Source organism: Jaculus jaculus, chromosome 22 (genome assembly GCF_020740685.1).
Source record: "Jaculus jaculus isolate mJacJac1 chromosome 22, mJacJac1.mat.Y.cur, whole genome shotgun sequence".
NCBI classification, from domain to species: domain Eukaryota; kingdom Metazoa; phylum Chordata; class Mammalia; order Rodentia; family Dipodidae; genus Jaculus; species Jaculus jaculus.
This window is the reverse complement of record NC_059123.1, coordinates 10,422,450-10,449,950: the sequence shown is the minus strand read 5'-3', so window position 1 is coordinate 10,449,950 and position 27,501 is coordinate 10,422,450. Positions and strand designations below refer to the sequence as shown.

General features: G+C 42.6%; 1 protein-coding gene across 1 annotated transcript in view; it reads left to right on the top strand.

Annotated features, from left to right (window-relative positions):
* Positions 1-3,125: 3,125 nt before the first annotated feature.
* The window catches only part of Slc15a5 (solute carrier family 15 member 5), a 108,682-nt gene continuing 84,306 nt past the window's right edge, over positions 3,126-27,501 (top strand). The window contains exons 1-2 of the mRNA XM_004664399.2: positions 3,126-3,483; positions 11,934-12,156. Coding sequence (XP_004664456.2) covers positions 3,126-3,483; positions 11,934-12,156 — 581 coding nt within the window. The remainder of the gene's footprint in view (positions 3,484-11,933; positions 12,157-27,501) is intronic.

Below are 27,501 nucleotides of genomic sequence, written 5' to 3'. Positions count from 1 at the left end.
AAGCTTCCAGCATGCCAATCCACCCATGATTAAAGTTGCAAAGGAGAAACATAAAGGGGCAATTTGGCGGCCATGTGTCATCCTTTCAGAAAGAATTTTAAAAAGTATCAGATCAGGGGCTGAAGAACTGGCTTAGTGGTTAAGACCTTTGCCTGCAAAGCCAAAGGACATAGGTTCAATTCCCCAGGACCCAGATAAACCAAATGCACAAGGTGGCGCATGTGTCTGGAGTTCATTTGCAGTGGCTGGAGGCCCTGGCAAGCCCATTCCCCCACCCCCTCTCTCTCTATTGCTCCTTCTTTATCTCTCGCTCTCTCAAATAAATAACCTTTTTTTAAAGTATCATATCAGTTACTTTTCTTGTCACTAAGACAAGATGCCTGAAACAACTTCAGGAACGGGTCAGGTCATTCCATTTGGCTCATGGTGTCAGGGAGTTTCAGCTGGCCGCTGAGGAGCGTGTGGACAAGCAGAACCATTCACATCATGGCAGCCAAGAAGGAGAGAAAAGGGACTCTCAGAAGGGGCCAGGGGGATATTTAGCTCTTAAGGACGCCTTCCTAACGACCCACTTCCTCTGTGTAGACGCCACCCCCTCCTTTCACAGAGACACTTCAACAGCCCCGCCACAAGCTCGTGTAACAGAACAGAGTGGTTTGCCCACAGGCTTGGAATTTCCCGTGCAAAGTCTTAACACGTACTTATTTTCCAAGCATAGCAACTATATGCAACATCCCTTTGAGTTCACAATGGTGCCTGTGGCAGATAGCTTCCCATTTGCTGAGATGCACTTCCAGACCAAGCACAGTTATGGAGGAAGGGATGTTGATTGAAGCTTACAGATCCAGGGGAAGTTCCGTAATGGCAGAAGAAGCTGGTCTGCTTCACAGGTCCAAGCAGAGACAGAGAGAGAGAGAAGCACAAGCCAAAAGCCACACACCACAGCACACTGCAGATGGAACTAGGCACCTGGCATATCTTTAGATTGGAATTTTAAACCCACCACCACACCTTAAGATCCACCCAGTCTTCTCCAGCCACGTGGCTGCAGATCCAAACTACAAACTAACAAAACACTAGCTATATCTATTCAAACTACAGTGCCCAAGTTTAATAATAGGTCATATGATCACACTCAGCCCAAAGGAATGTAGGACTTGGTTATCATGGAGGAGTGATGCTGAACGTATGCAAACAGCCACCCACGCAATAGGACGGTGAGCAGGGCCCCAAAACACAGAGCTTTGCTTCCTACCTCAGATGACAAATGATAAAAATCAGAGTCTAGGGCTAGAGAGATGGCCTGATCGTTAAGGTGCTGGCCTGAAAAACCAAAAGGACCTAAGTTTGATTCCCCAGGACCCACATAAGCCAGGTGCACAAGGTAGCGCATAGACTCTGGAGTTCATTTGCAGTGGCTGGAAGCCTTTGCATGCCCTTTTTTTTTTCTCATTCTCTCTCCAAAAAAAGGATCAGAGTCCTAAGCCTTTATCAATCTTTGGGTCTTGATTCCAACATGACAATATTAGAATATTTTCCCTTGCTTTTGTGTTCACCTACTAGTACTAAATCCAACAGGCCCATTCCCTTCTCCTGTATTCTTCCATCTAAACCCTGTAGGGTTGAGAAGTTCTCTGTCATGGCTATTTTTGTGAACTTCGCTGGTGCCCTCCTACCTTCAAAAAGAGAATGCTAGGGGCTAGAGAGATGACTTAGTGGTTAAGCCCTTGCCTGTGAAGCCTAAGAACTCCGGTTCGAGGCTCAATTCCCCAGGACCCAAGTAAGCCAGATGCACAAGCTGGCGCATGCATCTGGAGTTCATTTGCAGTGGCTGGCTCTCTCTCTTTGTGTCTCTCTCTCTGCCTCTTTCTTTCTCTGTCTGTGGCTCTCAAATAAATAAATAAATAAATAAATAAATAAAAATAAACAACGAAAAAGGAGAGTGCAAGCATCCATTCACCCAGCCAGCAGGTCTGGATGATCTAGATGATATCAAACTCAATATCTCTGGAAGTGTGTGTTGGGGTGGGGGTGGCTTGAATTAGGAGGACTCCATAAAGGTATGTTTTCTGAATGCTAGCTCCCCAGCTAGTGGGAATTTGGGAGGTGGATCCTTGCTGGAGGAGGACCCTAACCTTGATGTTTGTTAACCCCTAGCTTGCCAGTGTTAGTCGGCTCACTCTGGTGCTCCTGTTGTCTGCCTGAGGTTAGCAAGGAGGTGATGTCTAGCCTCTGCTTTACATCTCCCCCATCGTCCATAAAGGTTGAGAGTGTGAGGCAAAACAAACAACTTTCCTCCCATCATCTATCTTAGGCTGGGTGCTTTATTGCAGCATAGTGTGGAAGTTGGTTACTGTTTTCTGGCTGCCAATTAATAATGAGCAAGTCAAAGGGTGCCTTTTATTCCGAGTTCCTTTGAGGGGCTGCTTTACAAGCATGAGGTCAATTTACAGGAAACGGGCTTTATTTAATATTTTCTCCCTTTCATTAGTGCATTTAAATTACTTTCTTGTAAACTCTGCTTGTTACCTAAATGTAAGAGCACTCTTGTTACCTAATTAACTTTCTTATCAGAATTTCAACTAAAAATAACAAGAAAAGTAATAATGATAAGGTATCCTGCCCCCTCAAAAACAGATTTCCTTTTGTGCTTTATCTCTTGGTACTGTTCTGGCTTGTTTAATTAAAATATCAGAAATTATTAGACTGAAATTATTTCTTGATCTAGTGCTCAAATTCCCCTGAAAAATTGTTTCTCCTGCCTCAGTATTTAAACCTTTATCAGCGGGAGGCAGATGAGCTTCCCAACGAATGCAACTGGATTCATGCAGTTCGAGATGATTTTTGGAGGAAACACCTAATTTAGTCTCTAAGTAATTAAACAAACAAATCAGATGTGGCTACACTGAGCCATGAATGTTCCCTTACTCATGGCTGCTTTTGCCAGAAGATCATCAAAATGAATAGCATTAATGTGCAAAAACCCTTAAGAACTTTTAGCATGGAGATGCAACATTCAAAGCACAAATCTTAGGGCTTTTTTTCCATTCTAGGGATAGGGATGGGGGGCAGAAATAACGCCAAGTCTAAGCCACTAGCATAAGTTATATTGAAGGACAGTAGTCATGTCTGTTGCAGACTTCATAATAAATGATGTGAAACCAGCCTTAAGTCACGGCTTTGAGGGGACACCGATAAGACAGTTTGAGGATTTTTTGCCATGGAGCTATGTGACAAGGCTTCGAGTTGGAATGTCCTTACTTGTGGTGGAGCTGTGTGAGAGGCTGGCCTTCTTTGAAGTCGTCTGTAACCTGCTCCCCTTTTGCATGGTGAAGCTCGGCTATTGCAATCACCAGGCAGCTGCTCTGAACTTGTGTTTCGTTGGCACCTCCATCCTGACCCCTGTGCTCGTGGGATGGCTTGCTGATGTCTACCTAGGAAGAAACAGGCTGGTATATATGTGCTTATTTCTGCATTTCCTAGGTGAGTGACTCCACCTTACTGACTTCTGCCGCTTATCTGGAGAGATGTTTGCTGGAATTTTTACATTATCTTATTCCCACATGAAATGTGATAAATGCAATAAGAAAGTTGTTTCAACTTTCACTCTGTATATTGTTTAAGGTGCTAGAAAGTTGATGTAAGTCTTGATCATGGTTTCTTTAATTCCTATATCATCACTCTTTTTATGGTAATTATTTCTTTGCGTGTCAGTTGTCTGTACTCCTCAAAATGCCCTTGTTTTAATCCCTGGACCACTTATATAAATTTGTGACAAATTGTATATGAAATGTGAAATTCATTTGCTTCACAGCTAAGATGAAATGTGTTAAAAAGGTTTTTGAAGTTCATGTAGAATAATTAAGACATGTTTCTACCAAAGGGTGGTTATGTAATTAATAATATAGTAATTAAAGATTTCATACAAAGGCATGACTTCTATATTTTTAACTATGGTTACATGCTTAAAGATGAGTGAATTCAGACACTATGTTCTGTTTATTTACATAGGGAAAAGTAAATACACTATAAAAGTTTGGAAGTAAAGTGATTGTAAAAACATTTTGTATAAGTACTGAGACAGTTTGGTGGGGTGTAGAGAGCGAGTTGATGAATAGTCAAAACATTCTGTTCTTTCTCTTAGGCAAGAATCCAGTGAAGGTAGGATGGAAAACAGGTGAGAGGAGGTTTTCTTCTATGCACAGGACAGAAAACCATAGTTTCAGGGCTGGAGGGTTTGCTTAGTGGTTAAGGCATTTGCCTGCAAAGCCAAAGGACACAGGTTCAATGCCCAAGGACCCACATTAGCCAGATGCACAAGCAGGCGCATGCATCTGGAGTTCATTTGCAGTGACTGGAGGCCCTGGAGTGTCCATATTCTCTCTCTCTCTCTCTCCCTCTTCCTCTGTCAAATAAATAAATGAATAAAAATTAAATATTTTTTTTAAAAAAACAACAGTTTCAGCATACATGTGGTGCAAAAAAGGGTCTAGGGATGATGGTCTTGGCAATGAAGAATTACTAATTCAGCAGAAAACATATAATAACTCAGCAACTATTTGGATAAGTGTATAGATATGATCTTTAAAAAAAAAAAACGGGCTGGGGAGATGGCTTAGCGGTTAAGCGCTTGCCTGTGAAGCCTAAGGACCCCGGTTCGAGGCTTGGTTCCCCAGAACCCACGTCAGCCAGATGCACAAGGGGGCACACGCATCTGGAGTTCGTTTGCAGAGGCTGGAAGCCCTGGCACGCCCATTCTCTCTCTCTCCCTCTATCTGTCTTTCTCTCTGTGTCTGTCACTCTCAAATAAATAAATTGAAAATTAAAAAAAAAAAACTACCTCTAGGTTCTGAGGCAAGGAATCTGGGATGATTGAGTGCCATCAACAAGCAGTGAGAAGTGGCTGCATGCGTGTTGAGTCGGAGACAAAGAAGGAAACACGTGCCACTAGGAATCACAAGATTCCAAGCAATTTACCAATTATCAACTTCCTGAGTGGCCATTCCGGAAGGTAACTAAGCAGGATTCGAACTCATGAATGTCACTGTTTATGTACTCTGAGTGGATGAATTACGTCAACGTTCAGCAGGTGTCTGCGGCTCACTGCCATGTAGGTGTGGGGACAACACCATTGGAGGGCACTGTGTCCCTGTTGACATTGGCTTTCAGGTGTGAGGAGAGAGAGTAAACTGGCAAGTAGATACGATGCCAGGTGCCAAGGAGTGTTACGGTGAACAGCAGAGCTGCATAAGCGGGTGGACGGATCCACAGCGGCGTTGCTATTTTGTGTGAGGGAATGCTTTCTGGTGAGGAGATATTTAAGCAAACACATGAAAAAAAAAAAAAAAGTACTCTCCTTTACTCTCTGACACTGCCACACTGGAAGTGTTACCCAGGTAACTTTCTTACTAAACATCTTCATTTCCATCATTCAAAATTCCAGGGTCAGTTACCAGACCAAATATATTAACAAAAATATTAACTTTGACATTGTCTCAACAAAAAGAACTTAGTCAGGGCTGGAGAGATGGCTTAGCAGTTAAGGGACCTGCCTGTGAAGCCTAAGGACCCAAGTTCGATTCCCCCAGGACCCATGGAAGCCTGAGGCACAAGTTGGAGCGTGCATCTACAGCTCGTTTGCAGTGGCTGGAGACCCAGATGTGCCCATCTCTTTCACTCTCGATCTGCCTCTTTCTCTTTCCCCCTTCCTCTCTCTCAAATATATAAATTAATTAATTAAATAATTTAATATCTGTTCTTCTCTCACCCTTCCCCCTTTCTGGCAATATGATGATTGAACCCCTTAGTTTGCACACACTGGGTAAGTGCTCTCCAATCATGCCACACTGCTGTCCCTTGGTTTTACTTTTTATTTTGAGATAGGGGCTCATGAAGTTGCCCACACTGGCCTTGAGGTCACTCAATAACCTCCACAGAGCCTGAACTTTTAATCCTCCTACCTTGGCCTTCCAAGTAGTTGGAATTCCAAGCCTGGGCCACTGTGCCAAGTTTCGTTTTCTTAATACAAGCTCTTTTCTTAGATCTTCACTTGCAGCTGCTAGTAAATTGGGCCTATCACTAGGCATCAGGGATCCTTGTAAAAGTATGACCTTCCATCCAAATTGCTGTAAGTAGTTCAAAAATGGATCTTTTCTCTTGACCACAGCTCAGGTCCTGGGATACAGCAGTCAGCTTGGCTGCAGTCCACATACCAGCGAGCAACAATATTGATTTTCCCCACCCCCCAGATAGAATCCATATGTTGACTCTATTACTTTAAAAATAAAAAAACTAAATATGTTGGCTTGGAATATAGCAATCATAAGTTATAGCAAACTTACTTCTGAGTTTTCCCTCCGTGTGTACCTTCCCACCATGCTGGCGTTCTCCTGGGCTGCTCCCTTGCTCACCTCCTCCTGCCCACATCTCTATCTTCACCTGAGACTGTCACCTTCATTGTATTTGCCTTCTGGATTCAAAAGCTGTAAGTTTCTGCTCAAAACCTGGGCAGTGTTTGTTTCTGTGAGCTTCTCTGGGCTTGCTCACGATGAGACCCTATGTGGGCGGTGCTGACTGCTGGCTTCTCTCACATCTGATCACATCTAGACAACGACACTCGCCTCTTTGTCATATGATTGTCCACTTGCATGACTGTGTTCTCTGACCCGTTCCTGCCTTGAAGGGCCAGTGCATCCCACCACCAGCAAAAAGAAGCTCTGACACATCACGGCGCTCGACGCAGAGCTGACAGATGCAGGCCGACTGCTTATGCGACACACAGCACCGCAGTACATCACACGGAGGAGGTGTTTTTTTTTTTTTTTATCAAATGTGTCATATATTTGTATTTTTATTACATCAATTTACAGCAGATAGGGATGAAATTTTGATGTAATAAAATCAATGTATTATGACATTTTCACAAAAAATGGAAGCAAAATGCCTTTGTAATTCATACAGTGACATCACATCATCTAGAAGTGGGTTGTCCTGAAGCAAGGGGCCGCAGCATCGAGTCAGTGGTCTGAGCGCTCTGCTTGCTTGGATGGCCTTTTGCCTAGCCAGGCCACACAGCACTTGCAGAGAGAGGATTAACTAGGAAAGCAAGTATTTCCACATCTGCCTGATGTGGAAACATCCCAAGCTCAACCATTTACAGGGACCACCCCCAAGGTCAGTCTGCCTGTTGCTAAGTAACAACTGGGTGCAATAAGCTTCCCATTACAGAAGCTACAATAGGGAAGATGGAGACATCATACTCAATTTTTATCTGTATGGAACTTCTGACCTAGCTGAGAAAACTAAACACCTAAAACTACTTCATTAAAATTCAAACCAAAAAAAGTTAATGTAAGATTAATAGAACAGAATAAAACTAACATAAAACAGCCATTTTGGAGGTGGCTGGAGAGATTGCTTAGTGGTTAAGGCGCTTGCCTGTGAAGCCTACAGACCCAGGTTTGATTCCCTTGGACCCACATAAGTCAGATGCACAAGGTGGTGCAAATGTCTGGAATTTGTTTGCAATGGCTGGAGGCCCTGGCACACCCATTCCCTCTCTCTCTCTCTCTTTCTCTCTCTTTCTCTTTCTCTCTCTCTCTCTCCATCTTCCTCTCTTAAATAAATAAATCAAATATTTTTAAAAGAAATAGCCAGTTTTATAAGCAGTAATTTTATTTATTTATTTATTCATTCATTTTTTTTTTCAACAGAATATACTCTTTTGTTCCCTCTCCCCTGTTCCATTTCTCTGGGGCCCTACTCTGTGGGATTACGGAATTTACCGTTGGGTCATAAAGGCCTCAGTCAGTCCCAGTGGGATAGTGGGGGAACCATACCTCAGGAGATTCCTACGCACTCCGGTGGCTCTTACAGTCCTTCTGCCCTCTCTTCCACAGTGGTCCCTGAGTCATGGCAGGCTTTTGGGTGGTCTGATTTAGCCCTGAGTTCTTTGCAGCCCCTGCATTTCTTCTTTGGTAGTGATTGCTTGATCACTGTGTCTGTCACCATCGCCCTGGAGCTGGTTGTCAGTGCAGCAGCAAGAGCAGTGTTCACGGCGCCACTTCCACTGCGGGTCCTCCTGGGCCCTGGCAGATGTGGAAGGGGTGGCAAGCCTCATGGTGGGCAGTCACTTAACTTCTTGTCTTATCCATGGACCTCGACTCTCCTCCATTTTCTCTGCCATCTGTAAAATAAAGCAGATTCTCCTACCGAGAGTGAGAGCAGCGTGGGTTAAGGGGGAACATGCAAAGTTATTTGACAGATTTTTGGTGTGCAAGTGATGAAACTCATACTTCAGAGCAAAGTCCCCACTGCTCTCTCTGGAGAAAAAGCCTTTTTTTTTTCCCCACTAACCATACACAAACACAAACACACACACCCATACACACACACACACACACACACACACACACACACACACACACATCATGGTCCTGGGGATGTACCTTAATGATGAAGCACACAGATCTAGCATGGGTGAGATCCTGGGTTCAATGCTCAATGTCAAAGGGAGGGAGGGAGGGAGGGAGGAAGGGAAGGAAGGAGGGAAGATGGGAGTGAAAAAGGTTAATGGAACGAATGATCATAACTAGTACTTGTGAAAGCCACCTTACCCAACGAGCAAGGGAGATTAACTTCTGTTTCTGGCTAAAGAGCATTGGTCGGTGCCATCAGCAGTCATAGGAGAGGCTGCAGAGATGGCTCAGGGGGTGAGATCACTTGCTGCGTAAGGATGAGGACCAGCGTTGGGATCAAGGCTGCACATAGGTCTCTCTACCTAAAACCCCAGGACTACGGGGCATTGGAAACATGGTCTCTTACTTAGGCTGCTGGCAAACTAGTTTTAGGGAAGAACTCTGTGTCAAGGAAATAAGGCAAAAGAGTGATAGAGGACCCCCCAAAGTCTTCCTCTGGCCTCTGCGCATGTGTGCATGGGGTGCACAGAACACATACACATCAAAAAAGCCATAAAAATACAAATGCCTTTGACTAGAATGCTGGGCATGATGACGCATGCTTTTAATCCCAGAACTTGGGAGGCGAGTTTGAGGTCAGCCTGGTTCGGCAGAATGAATTCCAGGTCAGCCTGGGCTAGAGTGAGGCCCTACTTCAAAACAAACAAACAAAAAGCAGTTTATGGAAATATTTAAGAATATATATATATAGATAGATAGATAGAGAGAGAGAGAGAAGGGGGGGAGAGAGAGAGAGAATTTATGTGAAAGAATATTCTTTCACAAGACTTAAAAGAGATTTGAAGCCAGGCATGGTGGTGCACACCTTTAATCCCAGCACTCGAGAGGCAGAGGTAGGAGGATTGCCTAGAGTTCGAGGCCACCCTGAGACTGAATTCCAGGTCAGCCTGAGCTAGAGTGAGACCCTATTTCGGAAAACCAAAAAAAAAAAAAAACTGAGATTTTTGACACAAATAATGGTTAAAATTACAGCTCATCACTAGAAATGTTGAAAAATTATATATGCATAAATATGTAAGATAATACATGATCATATATAAATACAAATAAATTAAAATTTGTTAATATTATTTACTAATTTTAAAAACACAATCATAATTTTTAAATAAAATATAATCATAAAAGTGTAAGCAATGGTAAAAATTATCTCTGGGTCAGGAGAGTATAGTTTTGGTTTTGGGGGGAGTTGTTTTGTTTTATTTTTCAAGGTAGGGTCACAGTCTAACCCAGGCTGACCTGGAATTCACCATGTACTCTCAGGGTATCCTTGAACTCACAGCGATCCTCCTACCTCTGCTTCTGGAGTGCTGGGATTAAAGGCATGCACAACCACACCCAGTTTAGATTATAGTTTTATATTTACATCCCTTTCCTATAGTTCTCAAATTTTCTGAAGAATGATTGCTTTGATCATGTATCGGTGGGGGAGATTATTTTAAGGAATACTGGGATGTGACCATTTACTAAGAAATTCAAATGAGAGGTGTCATCTGGGTTACTCTGCAATGTTGGTCATTACATTATTATTTTATTATATTATTATTTTATTACATGATTTATCTTCTGAAAAAATCGGAGCAAGAAACTCTCTGCTCGAACACACCAAGGTTCTGACAAGCAGAACAATGCCTCTTAGGTGAGATAGCTTTGCAAAGTGAACCAGACCGTCAATGTGTGCGCTGAGCAGGAGCGATGTGTAGACACGGAAGGTCATCAAGTACGGTCCCTGCAAGGCACAAGCCAAAGGTGCCTTCCTCTGTCACCTGATGCCTTACCTGTTCCAGCTGGTCTACGTGACCCGCCATGCTCCCATCTCCCAAGGCTTCCTACCTCTGTGCGGGTGTGGGGGAGGGTATCAAGGGAGTTCCTTCCAGCTGCCTTCTATGGCTCAGGGTCCATTGGGGAAGAGGTGGCGGAAGGAATGTAAGAGCCAAAGGAAGGGTAGGACTCCTTACAACGTGCTCCTCCAGACACAAAATGTCCTGGATATCCATGACCTCACAGTGCCTGACACTACCTACACAAGACCATCATAAGAGGAGGAAAAGATCATGACATCAAAATAAAAATAAAAAAGACTTGGGCTGGAGAGATGACTTAGCGGTTAAGCGCTTGCCTGTGAAGCCAAGGACCCCGGTTCGAGGCTTGGTTCCCCAGGTCCCACGTTAGCCAGATGCACAAGGGGGCGCACGCGTCTGGAGTTCGTTTGCAGAGGCTGGAAGCCCTGGGGCGCCCATTCTCTCCCTCTCCCTCTATCTGTCGTTCTCTCTGTGTCTGTCGCTCTCAAATAAATAAATAAATAAAAATATTAAAAAAAATAAAAAAGACTGATTGAGAGGGGGAGGGGATACGATGGAGAGTGGAGTTTCAACGAGGAGAGTGGGGGGGAGGGAGGAAATTGCCATGGATATTGTTTACCGTCATGGAAGTAGTCAATAAAGTAAAAAATAAAAATAAAAAGAGTAAGAAGGACATGAAGGTGAGGGAAGAGAAGTAGAAATGGAGAAAGCGGCTGCGTTTCCATCTGTTACAACGCTCTTTCTAAAAGCTTTGAACAGCCAGGGGTGGTGTATGCCGTTCATCTCAGTACTAGGAAGGCAGAGGCAGGAGGATCAATGTGAGTTCAATGAGTTGCAGGTCAGCTTGGGCCAGAGTGAGACCTCAACAACAACGGAAAGCATTTTAACAGACTTGAGATCATCCTGTTTCCACCACTGTACTAAAAAAAACCATTAATCCGCACTAAAGTGGTTGTTTTTTTTTTTTTTTTTTTTTTTTTTGGTTTTTCGAGGTAGGGTCTCACTCTGGTCCAGGCTGACCTGGAATTAACTCTGTAGTCTCAGGGTGGCCTTGAACTCACAGCGATCCTCCTACCTCTGCCTCCCGAGTGCTGGGATGAAAGGCGTGAGCCACCACTCCCGGTTACAAAAGTGTTTTTTTTTTTTCTTCCAAGGCCACACATGACTGATACAGATAACAGATATCTTCATTTGCATATGTGTGTGTTTTCTGTTTGAAGGAATTCTTTAAAAAAAATAATCTCATGTAGCCTAGGCTGAACTCAAACCTACCATGTAGCTGAAGATGACCTTGAACCCCTGATTCTCCTACCCCCTCCCTTCCAAGCGCTGGGACTACAGGCATGCACAACCACACCCACACCCAGTTAATATGCATAATTTTTTTCCACGTGACGCATTTCTGAATTATTTAAAAGTTGTGAAAATGGGCCTCCTTTGCTCGTATGTTCTGAAGGAAAAGATAGCTTAAGCTTGAGAGGAAATAAACCCCAGGACTTCGGATTAGTTAAGACATATCATGAAGGGCATTTTCACACTTAGGAAAATCAGACTACCTCTGAAATTGCAGTGATGAACATATACACATATACATATATACGTACACACACACACACACACACACACACACATATTCTTCTTTTTTCTCTACCAACAGGCACTGTTTTGTTATCTGTGATTGCTTTTCCCTTGGAAGACTTCCACATAGGAGCTCACCACGTGGCTAACAGCATTCCCAGAGAGGAGCGCGGCAAGCTGTTTCACACCGCCCTGCTGGCCATCTCTCTGGGCACAGGAGGAGTAAGGGCCCTCATCTGTCCACCAAGTGCTTATGGTCTCCAGGAGGATGGAGGAAAGAAGCCATTGTCCTTTTTTCACTGGTAAGTGGCACTATTAGGAAGAGTGATGATTTTTTTTGGCTGGGGGGATTTTCTCATTGTTTGCTTGTAGGTCCTTTGTTCCTAGCATCTATTTGGCCTTTGGTCATCGGTTGGGCTGGGTGAGTGACCACGTGATGGCATCTGGGAGGATGACTCAGCCCGTATGGTCAGATACACTTCACGACCAGCAACTTCCCAGACACGCTGATCCACGTAGCCTCCAGGTGAAAAGATGCAAAAGTGGTTTGACTTGTTGGATGGTCTGTGCTGGAGCCAAACAAGCTGGGCGGAAGTCTGGCCTCTGTTAGGTCAGGACAAAAATGGAGTCCCAGCAGGAGGGCGACAGAGACACAAGGCAGTGGGCCATCCACATTCCCCGAGGAGCCGCCCAGACATCATCCCTTCCTTGCCTGACAATGACCCAGGTCATAACTTCCCATCCCCTTATCTCATAAGTCCCTGCTCACTGTTCTGGTCTCAAGCCCTAGCTATCTGAAAAGGCTAATGTAAAGAACAGAGGAGTTTCTTTTCCTTCCTCACCTTCCCCCCAACTGAAGAGCTCTACATAGTCCACTATCTGCGAGTCCAAGTCCAGTGATCCCACGTCGACTGCTCCGCTCTCGAGAGTCAGTCCTGGCAGCGTCCCCCACCCCCAAATAAAAGCTTCCGTCTGTGCCTCGGAGTGCTCTCTGTGGCCTTGGTCACTCCCAAACCTTACAACCTCTACTTAGCACAAGCTGACTGGCCTTCTTGGCCAAATCCTATTGCCTCTGGTTTCAGTTTAGTATTTCTGGAATCAGTTATGGTACGTTCACCAGCGTAGCCCTCTCACATCCACATCACCCCAACACCACAGACCATTTATATTTCATGAAAACCACACTGCCTTTCTCTAAGACTTTGTCCCTCCAATCAGTTCTCCACACTCATCAATCTACTTGGGTACTAGTCAGGGTTCTCTAGAAGAACAGGACAGATAGAATGAACCGGTATTAAAAGGGGACTTACTGGATTAGTTTATGGCAGCCCAGCAATAGCTGTCTGCAGACTTGAGAGTCAAGGTAGCTGTTCAGTCCACATGGCCGGATGCCTCCGCTGTCCCAATCCAGAATTGAAGGCCTGGAAGATTCCTGGCAAGCTACTGGTCAGCAGCCCACTCTGGAAGGCTGAGGAAACTTGTTTTTCCAAGGCCAAAGAAGGATACAGGTTGAGGAGGGAAGTCAGATAAAAAGCACTCACCAGCAAGTAGCAAGGCAGCCAGCGAGAAATGAAGAGACCGTGTCCTCTCAGAACTTCCTGTGACATGTAGCCCATTGCCAGGACTTCCTCTCTCAGTCAACCCGTCCTGAAAGCAACCTCAGGGATGCATAAGAACACCTGTGGATCTCTAGTCTGATCAAGCTGACAACAGAATTTAACCATTCCATGTGTTTGGAAGAAGTACAAGCAGGAAAAATAAAGAACTTCAGAACTTAAGAAAGAGAAGCTCATGGGCTGGAGAGATGGCTTAGCGGTTAAGCGCTTGCCTGTGAAGCCTGAGGACCCCAGTTCGAAGCTCGATTCTCCAGGACCCACATTAGCCAGATGCACAAGGGGGTGCATGTATCTGGAGTTCATTTGCAGTGGCTGGAAGTCCTGGCGTGCCCATTCTCTCTCTCTCTCTCTCTCTCTCTCTCTCTCTCTCTCTCTCTCTCTCTCTCTCTCCCTCCCTCCCTCCCTCCCTCTCTGTCTCTTTCTCTCTCTGTCTGTCACTCTCAAATAGATAAATAAAAATAAACAAAATATTTAAATAAAAACTGCTGCATCTGCTGTTAGCATTGCTCTGATGTTACTACAGATGTGACCTCCTCCCTTTAAAAAAAGAAAGAAAGAAAGAGAAAAAAGAAAGAAAGAAAGAGAAGCTCAGAGTTTACACTTGGTCTTAGCCAAAAGACTGAGAGGTGATAGAGAAGATCAGCATTTAGCACTATGAACTAAAGTTCCCAGAAAACAGCTCTGTCTGCTGCACCTCCTTCCAGGAGGCTGAATGGACTGATGAACCTCCTATGATCAGAGATGGAATGCTGCAAGTCAGCCAAACCACCTTGGGCTACACTGAGCCCTCGAATAGCCATTTATTGCCCACCTCTGTGTCCGAACTAACTTCCTGGTGACTATCAGTTGATCAGGTTTAATCCTTTTTGGAATGCAAGAACAGACCCCAGCTTCCACCAACCCAAGGGCTAAGATGTCATCAGATAGCATCTGAGGCCTATGGTAGAGATTTCTCCACTTTGCTAGAACAGGCCTACCTGATGGTCAGCCAGTGGATTTGAACAGTGCCTTGATTTATGGCTCTCTTTTTGTTCTGTAACTATAAAACCTTCATGAAATTGTTAACGCATTGGAACGTGGAATTTAGGGTAAACTATGTCTGTGTTCATGGTCCACAGACACTCATGTTGGCTCCAGAATAAGCTATCTCTCATCCCCTTTAGAGGTGAGAGCTGAGTCTTTTGTGTCCACTGTACTGAGTTTGTTTTTGGTTTGTGTTATTCATCAGTGGATGTCAAATAGACTTGAGACACTGTTCTGTTCAACCCGAGGAGCCTGTTCCCATGTGTTCATGTGTTTCAGGAAGGTGCTATGTGGATCTGCAGTATTCCTCAAAAGGCTTATTCCCCAGCCTAGGGTACTAGGAGGGAGGAACACCCAAGAGGGAGGTGAGGATTGCTGGGAAGTTAGGTCATTGTGAGGCACGCCCTTGAAGGGGGCTTTGACTCTTTCATTCTGTTCGCTTCTGGCCATCAGGAAGTGAGCAGCTGAGCCTCAGCACTGGTTCTCCACCATAAGGTACATCAACTCAGGCCCAAAATAAGGAGACGGTGAACCAGCCCACCAAGAATGAAACAAAAGACGTCTTTCCTCTTTTCTTTTTAATTTAATTTATTTTTTTTGGGGGGGGGAAGGCAGATAGAGAGAAGGAGAATGGGCGTGCCAGGATCTCCAGCCACTGCAAACAAACTCCAGACGTGTGTGCCCCCTTGTGCATCTGGCTTTATGTGTGTCCCAGGGTCCTTTGGCTTTTTAGCAAAGCTCCTTAACCGCTAAGCCATCTCTCCAGCCCTCTTTTTCTTTTTTATAATACATGTATGTGTGTGTGGTGTATGCACACACGCATACGTGTTTGCATACATGTGGGCATGTGTGTATCTATGCAGCTCCGCGTGGGCATGTGGAGGCCAGAGGTCAAAGTCAAGTTTCCTCCTCAAATGCCCACCACCTTTTTTTCTTTTTCTTTTTCTTTTCTTTCTTTCTTTTTCTTTTTCTTTTCTTCCTTTCTTTTTCTTTTTCTTTTCTTCCTTTCTTTTTCTTTTTCTTTTCTTTCTTTTTCTTTTACTTTCTTTCTTTTTCTTTTTCTTTTTCTTTCTTTTCTTTCTTTTTCTTTTTCTTTCTTTTCTTTCTTTTTCTTTTTTTTTCTTTTTCTTTCTTTTGCTTTTTCCTTTGTTTTTTCTTTTTCTTTTTTTTCTTTTTCTTTTTCTTTTCTTTTTCTTTTTCTTTTTCTTTTTCTTTTCCTTTCTTTTCTTTTTTTTTTTTTTAACTGAGGCAGGATCTCTCACTGAACTCGAGACTCAGGTGATGCAGCTAGTCTTAGCTAGGTAGTTTGCACCAGAAGCAATGGCTCCATCTCGGAAGTGCTGGAGCTACAAGCCAATGGCCCTAAGCCCTGCATGTTCACTCGGGCTCTGGGGATCCTTCCAGGCTTCAGTGGCAGCAGTTCAACTGAGCCATCAGCTCAGGCTCTAAGGCTTTCTTGGTTCTAAGTTGATTATTTCAGCCATTTTTGTCACAACTCAACGCTAACACAGAAGCATTGTTACTACTTTTTCTGTTTGTTTGTTTGTTTTTGTTTTTGTTTCTTTGTGTGTGTGTGTGTGTGTGTGTGTGTGTGTGTGTGTGTGAAATGGGCTGCAAAAATTTTTCTCAAGTATTCTTTCTACCTCTGTGGGTAAAAACAATGCTCATCCAGCACCAAAAAAAATGTATCTAAATAAAATTAATCTTACAAAGATTAAATAGGGCTGGAGAAATGGCTTAGCAGCTAAGGCGCTTGCCTACAAAGCCTAATGGCCTAGGTTTGACTCTCCAGGTCCCACATAACCAGACAAACACAGTGATGCAAACACAAAAAGTCACACATGCCCACCACGTGGTGCAAGCGTCTGGAGTTCAATATCAGTGGCTGGAGTCCCTGGCACACCAATTCTCTCTCTTTCTCGCTCTCTCACTCTCATGCTCTCACATAAAAATGGTTCTGTCTATTGGGCTTGCCTCAAAAAAAAAAAAAAATTAAATAAAGTCAGGCATGGTGGTACATGCCTTTAATCCTAGCACTTGGGAGGCAGAGGCAGGAGAAGCCCTCTGAGTTCAAGACCAGCCTGAGACTACATAGTGAATTCCAGAACAGCCTGAACTGCAGTGAGACCCTATCTCAAAAAAAAATTAATTAATTAATTAAAACAAACTTAGAATCAATATTGTTTGTGTTATCTATAGCTATTCAAATCAATTCCCTCTCTTCTACCTTTCTTTCTCACTCTCTCTCTCTCTCTCTCATATTACAAAACACTCAAGTCTATATTGGGTGAAGTCCTGTTTCAGGAAACAATGCAGTTTATCAAAGGTGAAGGGGCTCTCAACTTCTTTATAAGCAAATGTTGCCTCCCTGACCCGCCCAAAGGAAAAAGAAAAATCTTTCTTTTTCAAAAAAAAAAAAAAATCTCTTCAGGGGCCTTGGTCCTTAATTAGTGGCATCATTGTGAGGAAATAAGGCTCTGGAGGATGAAGACTGGAGAGCAGTCACTTGTTCTGCAAGATAGCTCTGGAGAATTTATTGTACTGCGGTCTGAGTCATTCAGAGGTATGTTTAATCAAAATGACATTTTCCAGTGTTGATTACAAAGGAGACAGTATATGAATGAAATGTTTCCTGTGGGAAACTGGAGGGTCTCCCGGTGGGCTTGAGCTTTAGGGCTTGGGGAAGGAGAATGGGGAATGGGATGAAATGAATTTCTGAAGTTGCCGCCAGCCAGGGCAAATTTCGAAGGAACACATTCAGTGAATGTTTCTTATTATTCCTTAGCTTCATTAAACTCTCCGATAAGAGCAACCATGTGGTCCTTTTGAAGCCTAATGGTAAAGGCATCTAGAAAGGTATAGAAAGACAGACTCCCGTTTTTCAATGTGATTAAAGTGTGAGCAGTTGGTTCTTGATGGCTGGACATTTTGTTCTCTTCCTTGGTTTAAATTCTAAACTACAGGGCAATAAACATTCATTTATTTCTTTTTTTTTTTAATTTTTCCTCCACCTGCTACAAACGAACTCCAGATGTATGCACTACCTTGTGCATCTGGCTTAAGTGGGTTCTGGAGAATCAAACCTGGGTCCTTTGGCTTTGTAGGCAAGTGCCTTAGCCACTAAGCCATTTCTCCAGCCCTCCACCCCATTTCTGTTTTTAAAAAATTCTTATTGATTGTGAGTTTTCCTGTATGAACATGTAGGCCATATTCTTTTTTTTTCTAAATAATATTTTTTATTATTTTTATTTATTTATTTGAGAGTGACAGACAGAGAGAAAAAGGCAGAGAGAGAGAGAGAGAGAGAGAATGAGTGCGCCAGGGACTCCAGCCGCTGCAAACGAACTCCAGACACATGCGCCCCCTTGTGCATCTGGCTAACGTGGGTCCTGGGGAATCAGCCTTGAACCAGGGTCCTTAGGCTTCACAGGCAAGCGCTTAACCGCTAAGCCATGTGTCCTCTCCCCAATGCTCATTCCACTGTGAGTCGTCCCCCAGGGGGTTCCTGGTACCCACCGTGGGGTCTGAATATGCCAGTCACTCTCTGCGGTGGGGACATTGCCTCCCTGGGTACTCCTTCCTATTCCATGGCTCTTAAAATCTTTCTGCACGCTCTTCAACAATTCAACATCCGTTTCTTACTGTATGTAAAAAGGAATGATGTGAGTGACAGGTCTATTCTAGAACACACTGCAGTTGTTAGTGGCAAGAGATGCCACTGGGCCGCCAGACAACTAGACATGGAAAATTCCTTTGAAGGGCTGTGACCTCCAGCAAGTTTCTTCACCCCTTCACAGACACAGGTTCCTCAACCACCCAATGGAAAACATCAGAGGGCCGTCGTACTGCGTCTACGTAAAGGACCCTAACACAACCTAGGAAATCAATTCTGATAGCTGTGATTGTTATTGAATGATGAACAAATCATCATCTTCAGGTGGGGAAAGAAGGAACCCATTTAACGGTGGGGGGGGGCATCTTTAAAATGGGCCATCGACTAACTTGATGGCTTCAAGTCTAAAAACGTCCTAATGGAAGCCCAGTGTGGTAGCACACACCTTTAATCCCAGCACTCGGGAAGCAGAGGTAGTAGGATCACCCTGAGTTCGAGGCCACCCTGAGACTACACAGTGAATTCCAGGCCAGCCTAAGCTAAAGTAAGACCCCACCTGGGGGAAAAATTGTGTGTGTATGTATGTATGTGTGTGTGTGTGTGTGTGTGTGTGTGTGTGTGTGTCCTAATGGGCTAAGGACATAGTTCATGCAGTGGTAGAATTGTTTGCCGAGCACTCGTGAGATCCTAAGTTGAATCCCTAGTCTCTCCTCTCTCTCTTTCTCTTTCTGTCTCTCATGTGCAACAAGTCCTAAAAATTACAAGCCTGGAAAATGTGACATATTTCAGTAATGCTTTTAAAAGACAAGGTAAGGCTAGAGGGATGGCTTAGCAGTTAAGGCATTTGCCTGCAAAGACAAAGGACCTCAGTTCAATTCCCCATGACCCAGTAAGCCATACGCACAAGGTGGCACATGAATCTGGAGTTCATTTACTGTGGCTGGAGGCTGTGGTGCATTCTCTTTCTCTCTCTCTCTCTCTTTCTGTCTACCTGTCTGCCTCTCTCTCTCTCTCTCTCTCTGTCTGCCTCTTTCTCTCTCTCAAATAAATAGAATAAAAAAAATAAGTAAAATATTGAAAAGTAAATTAAAAAATAAAAGACAAGGCATCACTTAAGTCTGTGGCCGCTGAAGCCTGGTTTCGGCGCAGGTGGCTCATGTTCCAAGCTGTGGGGCTTTTAAGGAGTTTGGTCATGTCATCAGTGTCTCTCAAAAGTTTCCAATGGCGCTGCTATGAAGTTTCCAGACTGAAGTAGCCTATGGTATAGCAAGCATGGCATCTGGTGAAGGCTACCACGAAAACCACTCCTAGCCACCACTGCCATCTGGAACAGTCTTCCCAGGACTCCTGCGTACCTCCAGAAGATTAAAGCTGACCTCCCAGAGACCGCGCCCCGCCAGCATCCTCCTGTCATGACCCAGATCAGAACCCGCACCTTGCAGTGCTTCCCAAAGCCTTGGGTGTGGAAGTCTCGGGCCACCATGCCGGAGATAACCAACATCTCTGTAGATCCGCTTCTGGAAGCAAAAAGGTGGTGGGGAATTAAGTCTGCTCATGGCCATAGTTTCAACTGCTACCAACCACTCAGGTCAAATCTTGCTTTACAATCTGCTCACTCCCCCTGGTAATTCACATCCTCTCTGCATACCGTAGACTGTTGCTAGGGGATTCTCAGAAGTGAATTATGCAGGATCCAAAGCCAAATCAAATATTGGCAAAGTTCTCGAAAAGGGAGCTAGGGAGAGACTTAGCGGCCACATGTGCTTACTACGCAAACATGGCAACCAGTGTTCGGCTCTCCAAAACCCACATAAAAAGCCAGAAATAAGGCTGGGCATGGTGGTACACAAGGCTTTCATCGCAGCACTCTAGAGGAAGAGGTGGGAGGATCGCCGTGAGTTCGAGGCCAGCCTGGACTACACAGTGAATTCCAATTCCAGGTGAGCCGGGGCCAGATTGAGACCCTACCTACAGAGCAAGAAATAAAGGCATCACATAGTAGTGCCTGTCAATTTCCCCAGTGCAGAGACAGCAAGATGGGAGAAAGGATAGTCTCCTGAAACTCATGGGCCAGCTGGTTGACATGCCAGTGGACAAGACACCCTGAATCAGCAGAAGGGGAGGGTGGACACTTGGAAGTTGTCCTCCAACCTTCACGTGCATGCCATGGCACATGTCCAGACAGAGAGAGAGAGAGAGAATAAAAAGTCTAAGATGAACTTATCCCATCCCAGAAATTTTGGATATGTGGACCTAAATTGACCCTACATTGTATCTATCTCATACTGAAATGTTCTGACTTGCATATTGACTCAAACATAGCATCTTTCGCTTCAGAGAAAAGCTAGGGGTGTAGATTGATAACCCCAATGCTATATTTCCACAAGTGGTGTCCATGGTCACCTGAGCATTCAAGAGCAGTCATTCTCTATGGGCTCATTAAAGCCTGCTGAACGGTCTTTTTGTTGTTGTTTTGTGTTCTGTTCTGTTTTGTTTTTGTTTTTTTGAGGTAGGGTCTCACTCTAGCCCAGGCCGGCCTGTAATTCACTCTGTAGTCTCAATGTGGCCTCGAACTCATGGTGATCCTCCTACCTCTGCCTCCCCGAGTGCTGGCATTAAAGGCGTGCGCCTCCACGCCCAGCCTGAACATTCTTAAAAATAAATACACTGATGCCTGAAACCTGCCCCTGGGGAGCTTTTGATTATGTTGCCTGGATGTGGGCCTCAGGGAAGGGAAACACATTCTTTTTCAAGCTGCAGTTCATAGTGCTGCTTAATATGAACAATCCCTAGAAGGTTTTGTTAAATGTTGATGAGGCGGAGGCAGAAGGATCAGGGGTTCACAGCCAACCTTGGCTAATAGTGAGTTTGAGACCACTCCTGGCTGCATGAAACTCTCAGCACCACCACCGACCAGAACAGTAATTCCCAAACACCCACCAAACTACACCTGCAAGTCTGAGGAGTGAGTGTGTATGAGTGTGTGTGTGTGTGTGTGTGTGTGTGTGTAGGCGTGCACCTTCATGGCCCTGTGAATTCCCATAGCTGTACCATTGCCTTCTCTGATTTCTAGGTAAAACTGTAAGTTCAGCTCAGCATAGGCTGGAGAGATGGCTCAGAAGCTAAAGGGGTTTGCTTGCAAAGATGGATGCCCAGGCTCAACTCCTCAGCACCCATATAAACCCTGATATGAAGGTGTCTGGAGTTCATTTGCAGTAGCAGGAAGCCTTGGCATACCCATTATCTCTCTATCTAAATAAATAATTAAAAAATTATCATCAAATAAATTAAGTAAATGTTTAAAATAATCTCAGAAGGACTTTTTTTGCTTGCAGTGATAATTTTTTTCTCCTGTTTTTAGTCAATACCATAGAATCAGCAAAACGGTAATCTCCACTGCGTACTTGCTGTTTCCAGCCTGTACTTAAAAGCAACGAAAGAAACATATTTTTACTGCTGCTTTCAATTTTCCTTAATCACTGGTATTTGTTTTGCTTTAGTGCTTTGCTCTCTGACTTTCTGTGTGAGAGGTGCTTTATATATGCAATTTGCTAGTGAGCTATGAGACGAATGGAGTCTTAATGGTAAGCTCGAAAACCAGGGATATTTCATGCCATTTATTTTTTTTCAACAGATGATAACCTGTGTAATTTCATTCTTAATTATCTGTGGCTTGTCCTGTCCATGGATCAGCAAAGACATATATAAAACATGTCTGCACTTGGTAATTCCTTCAGAAAACTACACAATCAAATAGGTAGGACGGCATTTGTTAAAGCCCATCTAGACCTTTACGTGAAACCTCCTCCTATACATAGATATTCGGTGCCATCCTTCTCTGGCTGCTAACGAGCTTTCCCAAGATTTAAGTCTTGGAGTGATTGTAATTTTCCTTGACCCTCTTTCAAGCAGTTCAGTTTATATCACCCTGTGATACACTGAAGAGTCACCTCATGCATCTTGGGTTTCCTCAATAGCGCTTGACATGAAAAGCAGGGGAAGGAATCTCATAACGAGGGAAAGGAAAATCGCACTGTTTCCAGCTTCTGCTTCTCAGTTGCTCCAGCTGCAATTTGAAAGTCCAGCTTGAAAGGATATCCCGAGGCTGAACCCAGGGACTCTACCCCTGTTTTCCTAGAAAATTCTCACTTTGTACCTTCCCTGCTTAAAGATAATTTTTTTTTTTTTTTTGAGGCAAGCTCAACAGACTGGCCTTTTTTATGAGAGAGAGAGAGAGAATTGGCATGCCAGAGCCTTCGGCCGCTGTAATGGAACTCCAGAGGCATGGACCACCTTGTGCACATGTTTGAATGATTAAAAAAAAAATTTTAATCTCTTAATGATTGACACCCGGAAGTTATAGAACGTCCAATATATCTATGCTGAACAAACTGAGCTAATGTAGCCTACTCATAGTAATTTTTATTTTTAGTCACTGAGCTGGAGAGATTAGCAGTTAAGGTGCTTGCCTGCAAAACCTAAGGACTCATGCTTGACTCACCAGGTCCCACGTAAGCCAGACGCACAAAGTGGCACATGCATATAGAGTTCGTTTGCAGTGCCTAGAGGCCCTGGCGAGCCCATTGTGTCCCCCCCCCCTCTCTCTCTCAAAATAAATTAATAAAAATTAAAAAAGAAAAAATAGTGAAATAATTGGAGAGTGACCATTTGCTTTAGAAGTTCAGGGGCCAGAGAACATATAATACTTGAAATAACCAAATGAAAGCAGAGATGTGATGTGGGCTCTGAAGGTGAGACAGGGTAAGCCAAGAACCACAAGAACGTACAGGGACATAAGTTATATATGAACACATGTTTTTGGGGCAGTGAGACTATCCTAAATGTGATTGTCCACCTTTCCAGACATACACCTTTTTTTTTTCAAGGCAGGGTCTCACTCTCTCACAGGCTGACCTGGTCTGATGTTAAGGTCTTTAATCCATTTGGATTTAATTCTTGTGCATGGCAAGAGAGAAGAATCTATTTTCATCCTTCTGCAGATACATATCCAGTTTTCAGAACACCATTTGCTGAAGAGGCTATCTCTTCTCCAATGAGTATTTTTGGCATTTTTATCAAATATCAGGTGGCTATAGCTACCTGGACTTACATCTGGGTCCTCTATTCTGTTACACTGATGTACATGTCGGTTTTTGTGCCAGCACCATGCTGTTTTTGTTACTATGGTTCTGCAGTACAGGTCAAAATCAGGTATGGTGATACCACCAGCCTTATTTATGTTGCTCAGTAATATTTTAGATATTCGAGATTTTTTTGTGATTTCAGATGAATTTTTGGATTTTTTTTTTCTATTTCCATGAAGAATGTCACTGGTATTTTGATGGGGATTGCATTAAATATCTAGATTGCTTTTGGTAAGATTGCCATTTTCACAATATTGATTCTTCCAATCCAGAAACAAGGGATGTTTCTCCACTTTCTAGTGTCTTCTGCAATTTCTCACTTGAGTGTTTTAAAGTTCTCATTGTAGAGATTCTTTACTTCCTTGGTTAGGTTTATTCCAGGGTACTTTTTTTTTTTTTTTTGATGCAATTGTGAATGGGAGTGATTCTCTGATTTCATCCTCTGTGTGTTTGTTGTTAGCATATATGAAGGCTACTGATTTCTGTGTATTTATTTTGTATCCTGCTACATGGCTGTAGGTTTTGATCAGCTCTAACAATTTGCTAGTAGAGTCTTTAGGGTCCTTTATGTATAGAATCATGTCATCTGCAAATAATGATAACTTGATCTCTTCCTTTCCAATTTTTATCCCTTTTATGTGTGTCTCTTGCCTTATTGCTATAGCTAAGACTTCCAAAACTATATTAAATAAAAATGGGGACAGTGGACACCCTTGTCTTGTTCCTGACTTTAGTGGAAAAGCTTCCAGTTTTTCCCCATTTAGTAATATGTTGGCTGTAGGCTTGTCATAAATAGCTTTTATTATATTGAGATATGTTCCTTTCATTCCCAGTCTCTGTAGGACTTTTATCATGAAGGGATGTTGGATTTTGTTGAACGCTTTCTCTGTTTCTAATGAGATGATCATGCGATTTTTGTCCTTCAACCCATTTATATAATGTATTACATTTATAGGTTTGCATATGTTGAACCATCCCTGCATCTCTGGGATAAAGCCTACTTGGTCAGGGTGAATGATCTTTTTGATATATTCTTGTATTCTGGTTGCCAATATTTTGTTGAGAATTTTTGCATCTATGTTCATGAGGGAGATTGGTCTGTAATTTTCTTTTTTTTTGTTCTATGTTTGCCTGGTTTGGGTATCAGGGTAATGCTGGCTTCATAGAAGGAGTTTGGTAGAATTCCTTCTTTTTCTATTTCCTAGAAAAGCTTAGGAAGCAATGGTGTTGGCTCTTCTTTAAAGGTCTGGTAAAATTCAGCAGTGAATCCATCTGGGCCTGGGCTTTTTTTAGTCGGGAGATTTTTGGTAACTGTTCAGATCTCCAAACTTGTTATAAGTCTATTTAAATGATTAATATCATCTGATTTAATTTAGGTAGGTCATATAAATGAAGGAAATCATCCATTTCCTTTAGATTTTCATACTTTGTGGAGTATATGCTTTTATAGTATGTCCCTATGATTTTTGAATTTCTCTGGAATCTATTGTGATGTTACCTTGTTCATCTCTGATTTTATTAATTTGTGTCTCTTCTCTATTTCTTTTGGTCAGATTTGCTAAGGGTTTATCAATCTTGTTTATCCTTTCAAAGAACCAACTCTTTGTTTCATTAATTCTTTGGATTGGTTTTTTTTTTTTTTTTTTTTTTTTTTGGTTTCTGTTTCATTAATTTCTGCCCTAATCTTTATTATTTCTTCACTTCTACTGAATTTTGGTTTGCCTTGTTCTTCTTTTTCCAAGGCTATAAGGTGAAGCATTAGGTCGTTTACTTGCAACCTTTCAAATTTCTTAATATAGGCACTTAAAGCTATAAATTTACCTCTTAGTGTCCCAGAGATTTTGGTATGTTGTGTTCTCATTATCGTTTGACTATAAATTTTTTGATTTCCTTCTTGATTTCTTCATTGACCCATTCATCGTTTAATAGTGTACTGTTTAGTTTCCATAATTTTGTGTATGCTCTATAGCCTTTCTTGCTACTGATTTGTAGTTTAATTCCATTGTGGTCAGATAGAATGCAAGGAATTATTTCAATTTTCCTGAATTTGTTAAGATTTGCTTTGTGTCCTAATCTATGGTCTATTTTAGAGAATGTTCCATGTGCTACTAAAAAGAATGTATATTCTGCAGCCTTTGGATGAAATGTCCTGTATATATCTGTTAGGTCCATTCCTTCTATGACCTCATTTAGTCCAGATGCTTCTCTGTTTATTTTTTCCCAGGGTGACCTGTCAATTGATGAGAGTGGGGTGTTAAAGTCACCCACCACCACCGTGTTTGGTGTTATCTGTGAACTTAGTTCTAGTAGTGTTTGTTTGACGAATTTGGGAGCCCCCATGTTAGGTGCATATATATTTAGGATTGTAATGTCCTGGTGTTGGAGTGTGCCCTTAATCAATATAAAGTGACCTTCCTTATCTTTCTTGACTAATGTTGGACTGAAGTCTACCTTGTCAGATATTAGGATAGCAACCCCTGCTTGTTTTCTAGGCCCATTTGCTTGAAACACCATTTTCCAACCTTTCAACCTAAGATAATGTCCATCCTTTGTAGAAAGGTGAGTTTCTTGGAGACAACAAATTGTAGGATCCTGGTTTTTAACCCAGTCTGCAAACCTGTCTTTTGGTTGGGGCATTGAGGCTGTTGTTATTAAGAGATATTATTGAAAGTTGTGTATTTATGTTTGCCATTTTGTGTGTGTGTGTGTGGTTCCGGTTCTACCTGTGCTCTCCTGTGTTAACTAGTATTTGAGTATTGCTTGTTTTCTCCAGGTTCCTTATAAGTGTGCTTTCCCTTTTCTTCAGCATGGAGGATTATATCAAGTATTTTCTGTAGAGCTGGTTTTGCCTTCAAATACTCCTTTAACCTGCTTTTGTCATGGAATGTCCTTATTTCTCTGTCTATTTGAATGGATAGCTTTGCAGGATAAAGTAACCTTGGTTGACAGTTGTTATCTTTTAGAACTTGGAATACATCACTCCAAGCCCTTCTGGCTTTTAAAGTTTATGGTGAATAATCTGCTGTAATCATGATAGGCTTGCCTTTGTAGGTAACTTGATTTTTCTCTCTAACTGCTTTCAATATTTTTTCTTTGGTGTGTGTGTTTGGAAGTTTGATTATAATATGACAAGGAGAGGTCTTTCCAGGTTTTGTCTGGCTGGGGTTCTAAAGGCTTCCTGTATCTGCATTGGCACCTCGTTCCCAATTTGGGGGATGTTTTCTTCTATGATTTTGTTGAAGATGCCTACTATGCCTTTGGAGTGGAATTCTTCTCCTTCTACAATGCCATGAATTCTTATATTTGATCTTTTCATAGTATCCCGAATATCTTGAAATTCCCACTCATACTTTTCTATATGTTTGTCTTTCTCTTTGTTGGACTGTATTAGATCTGCCACCTGGTCTTCTAGCTTAGATATTCTGTCCTCTCCTTCATCCATGCTACTCGTGAGATTTTCGACAGTTTTTTATTTCATTAACTGTGTTCTTCATTGCTAGTAATTCTGACTGGTTTCTCTTTATTATTTCTATTTCCTAATTTATGTCTTGTATTGCCTTCTTTATTTCATTAATTTGGTGTCCTGCGTCTTCTTTGATTTCCTCTTTGAATCTTTTGATTTTCTCTTTGATGTCCTCTTTGATTTCCTCTTTGATTCCTTTGATTTGTTCTTTGACTTCTTTGAACATATTTACAATCATTCTTTTGAAATCTTTCTCAGGCATTTCCTCTAACTCGTTCTCACTGGAGGTCATTTCTGATGCATTGATACTGTTAGGTGGATTTATATTGTCTTGATTTTTAGTGTTGCTTGTGTTATAATGTACATATTTTTGCATCTTGGATTAAGTTAATGCTTGGATTTTCTACCTAATTGGGTATTCTTAGCTGTATCAATTGATCTGATGTTATATATCTTAAGGGTAGGAGCTTAAGGTGTTAGACATGGCTCTTAAGACTCTCAGAGTATCTACAAAGGTGTTCCTAGGGGTTGAGTTTCCCTGCTATGAGAGTATTCAAGTAGGCTGAGTGGAATAAAATACAGGTAGATTCTAAAATTTAACTAAACACTGTATACATTCAATCAAAAACATCACCGAGTATTTATGCAGGAGTAGTTATTATAACAAATAGATCCTCTATCAACAAAGAGGTTAAAATTGCTGGTCTGCTGAGGAATACAAGTCAGCTTTTGACCAAGTGAGACCCTTCCCTAGTGCAATCCCAGTTACCTTTTTGGATGATTTTGGT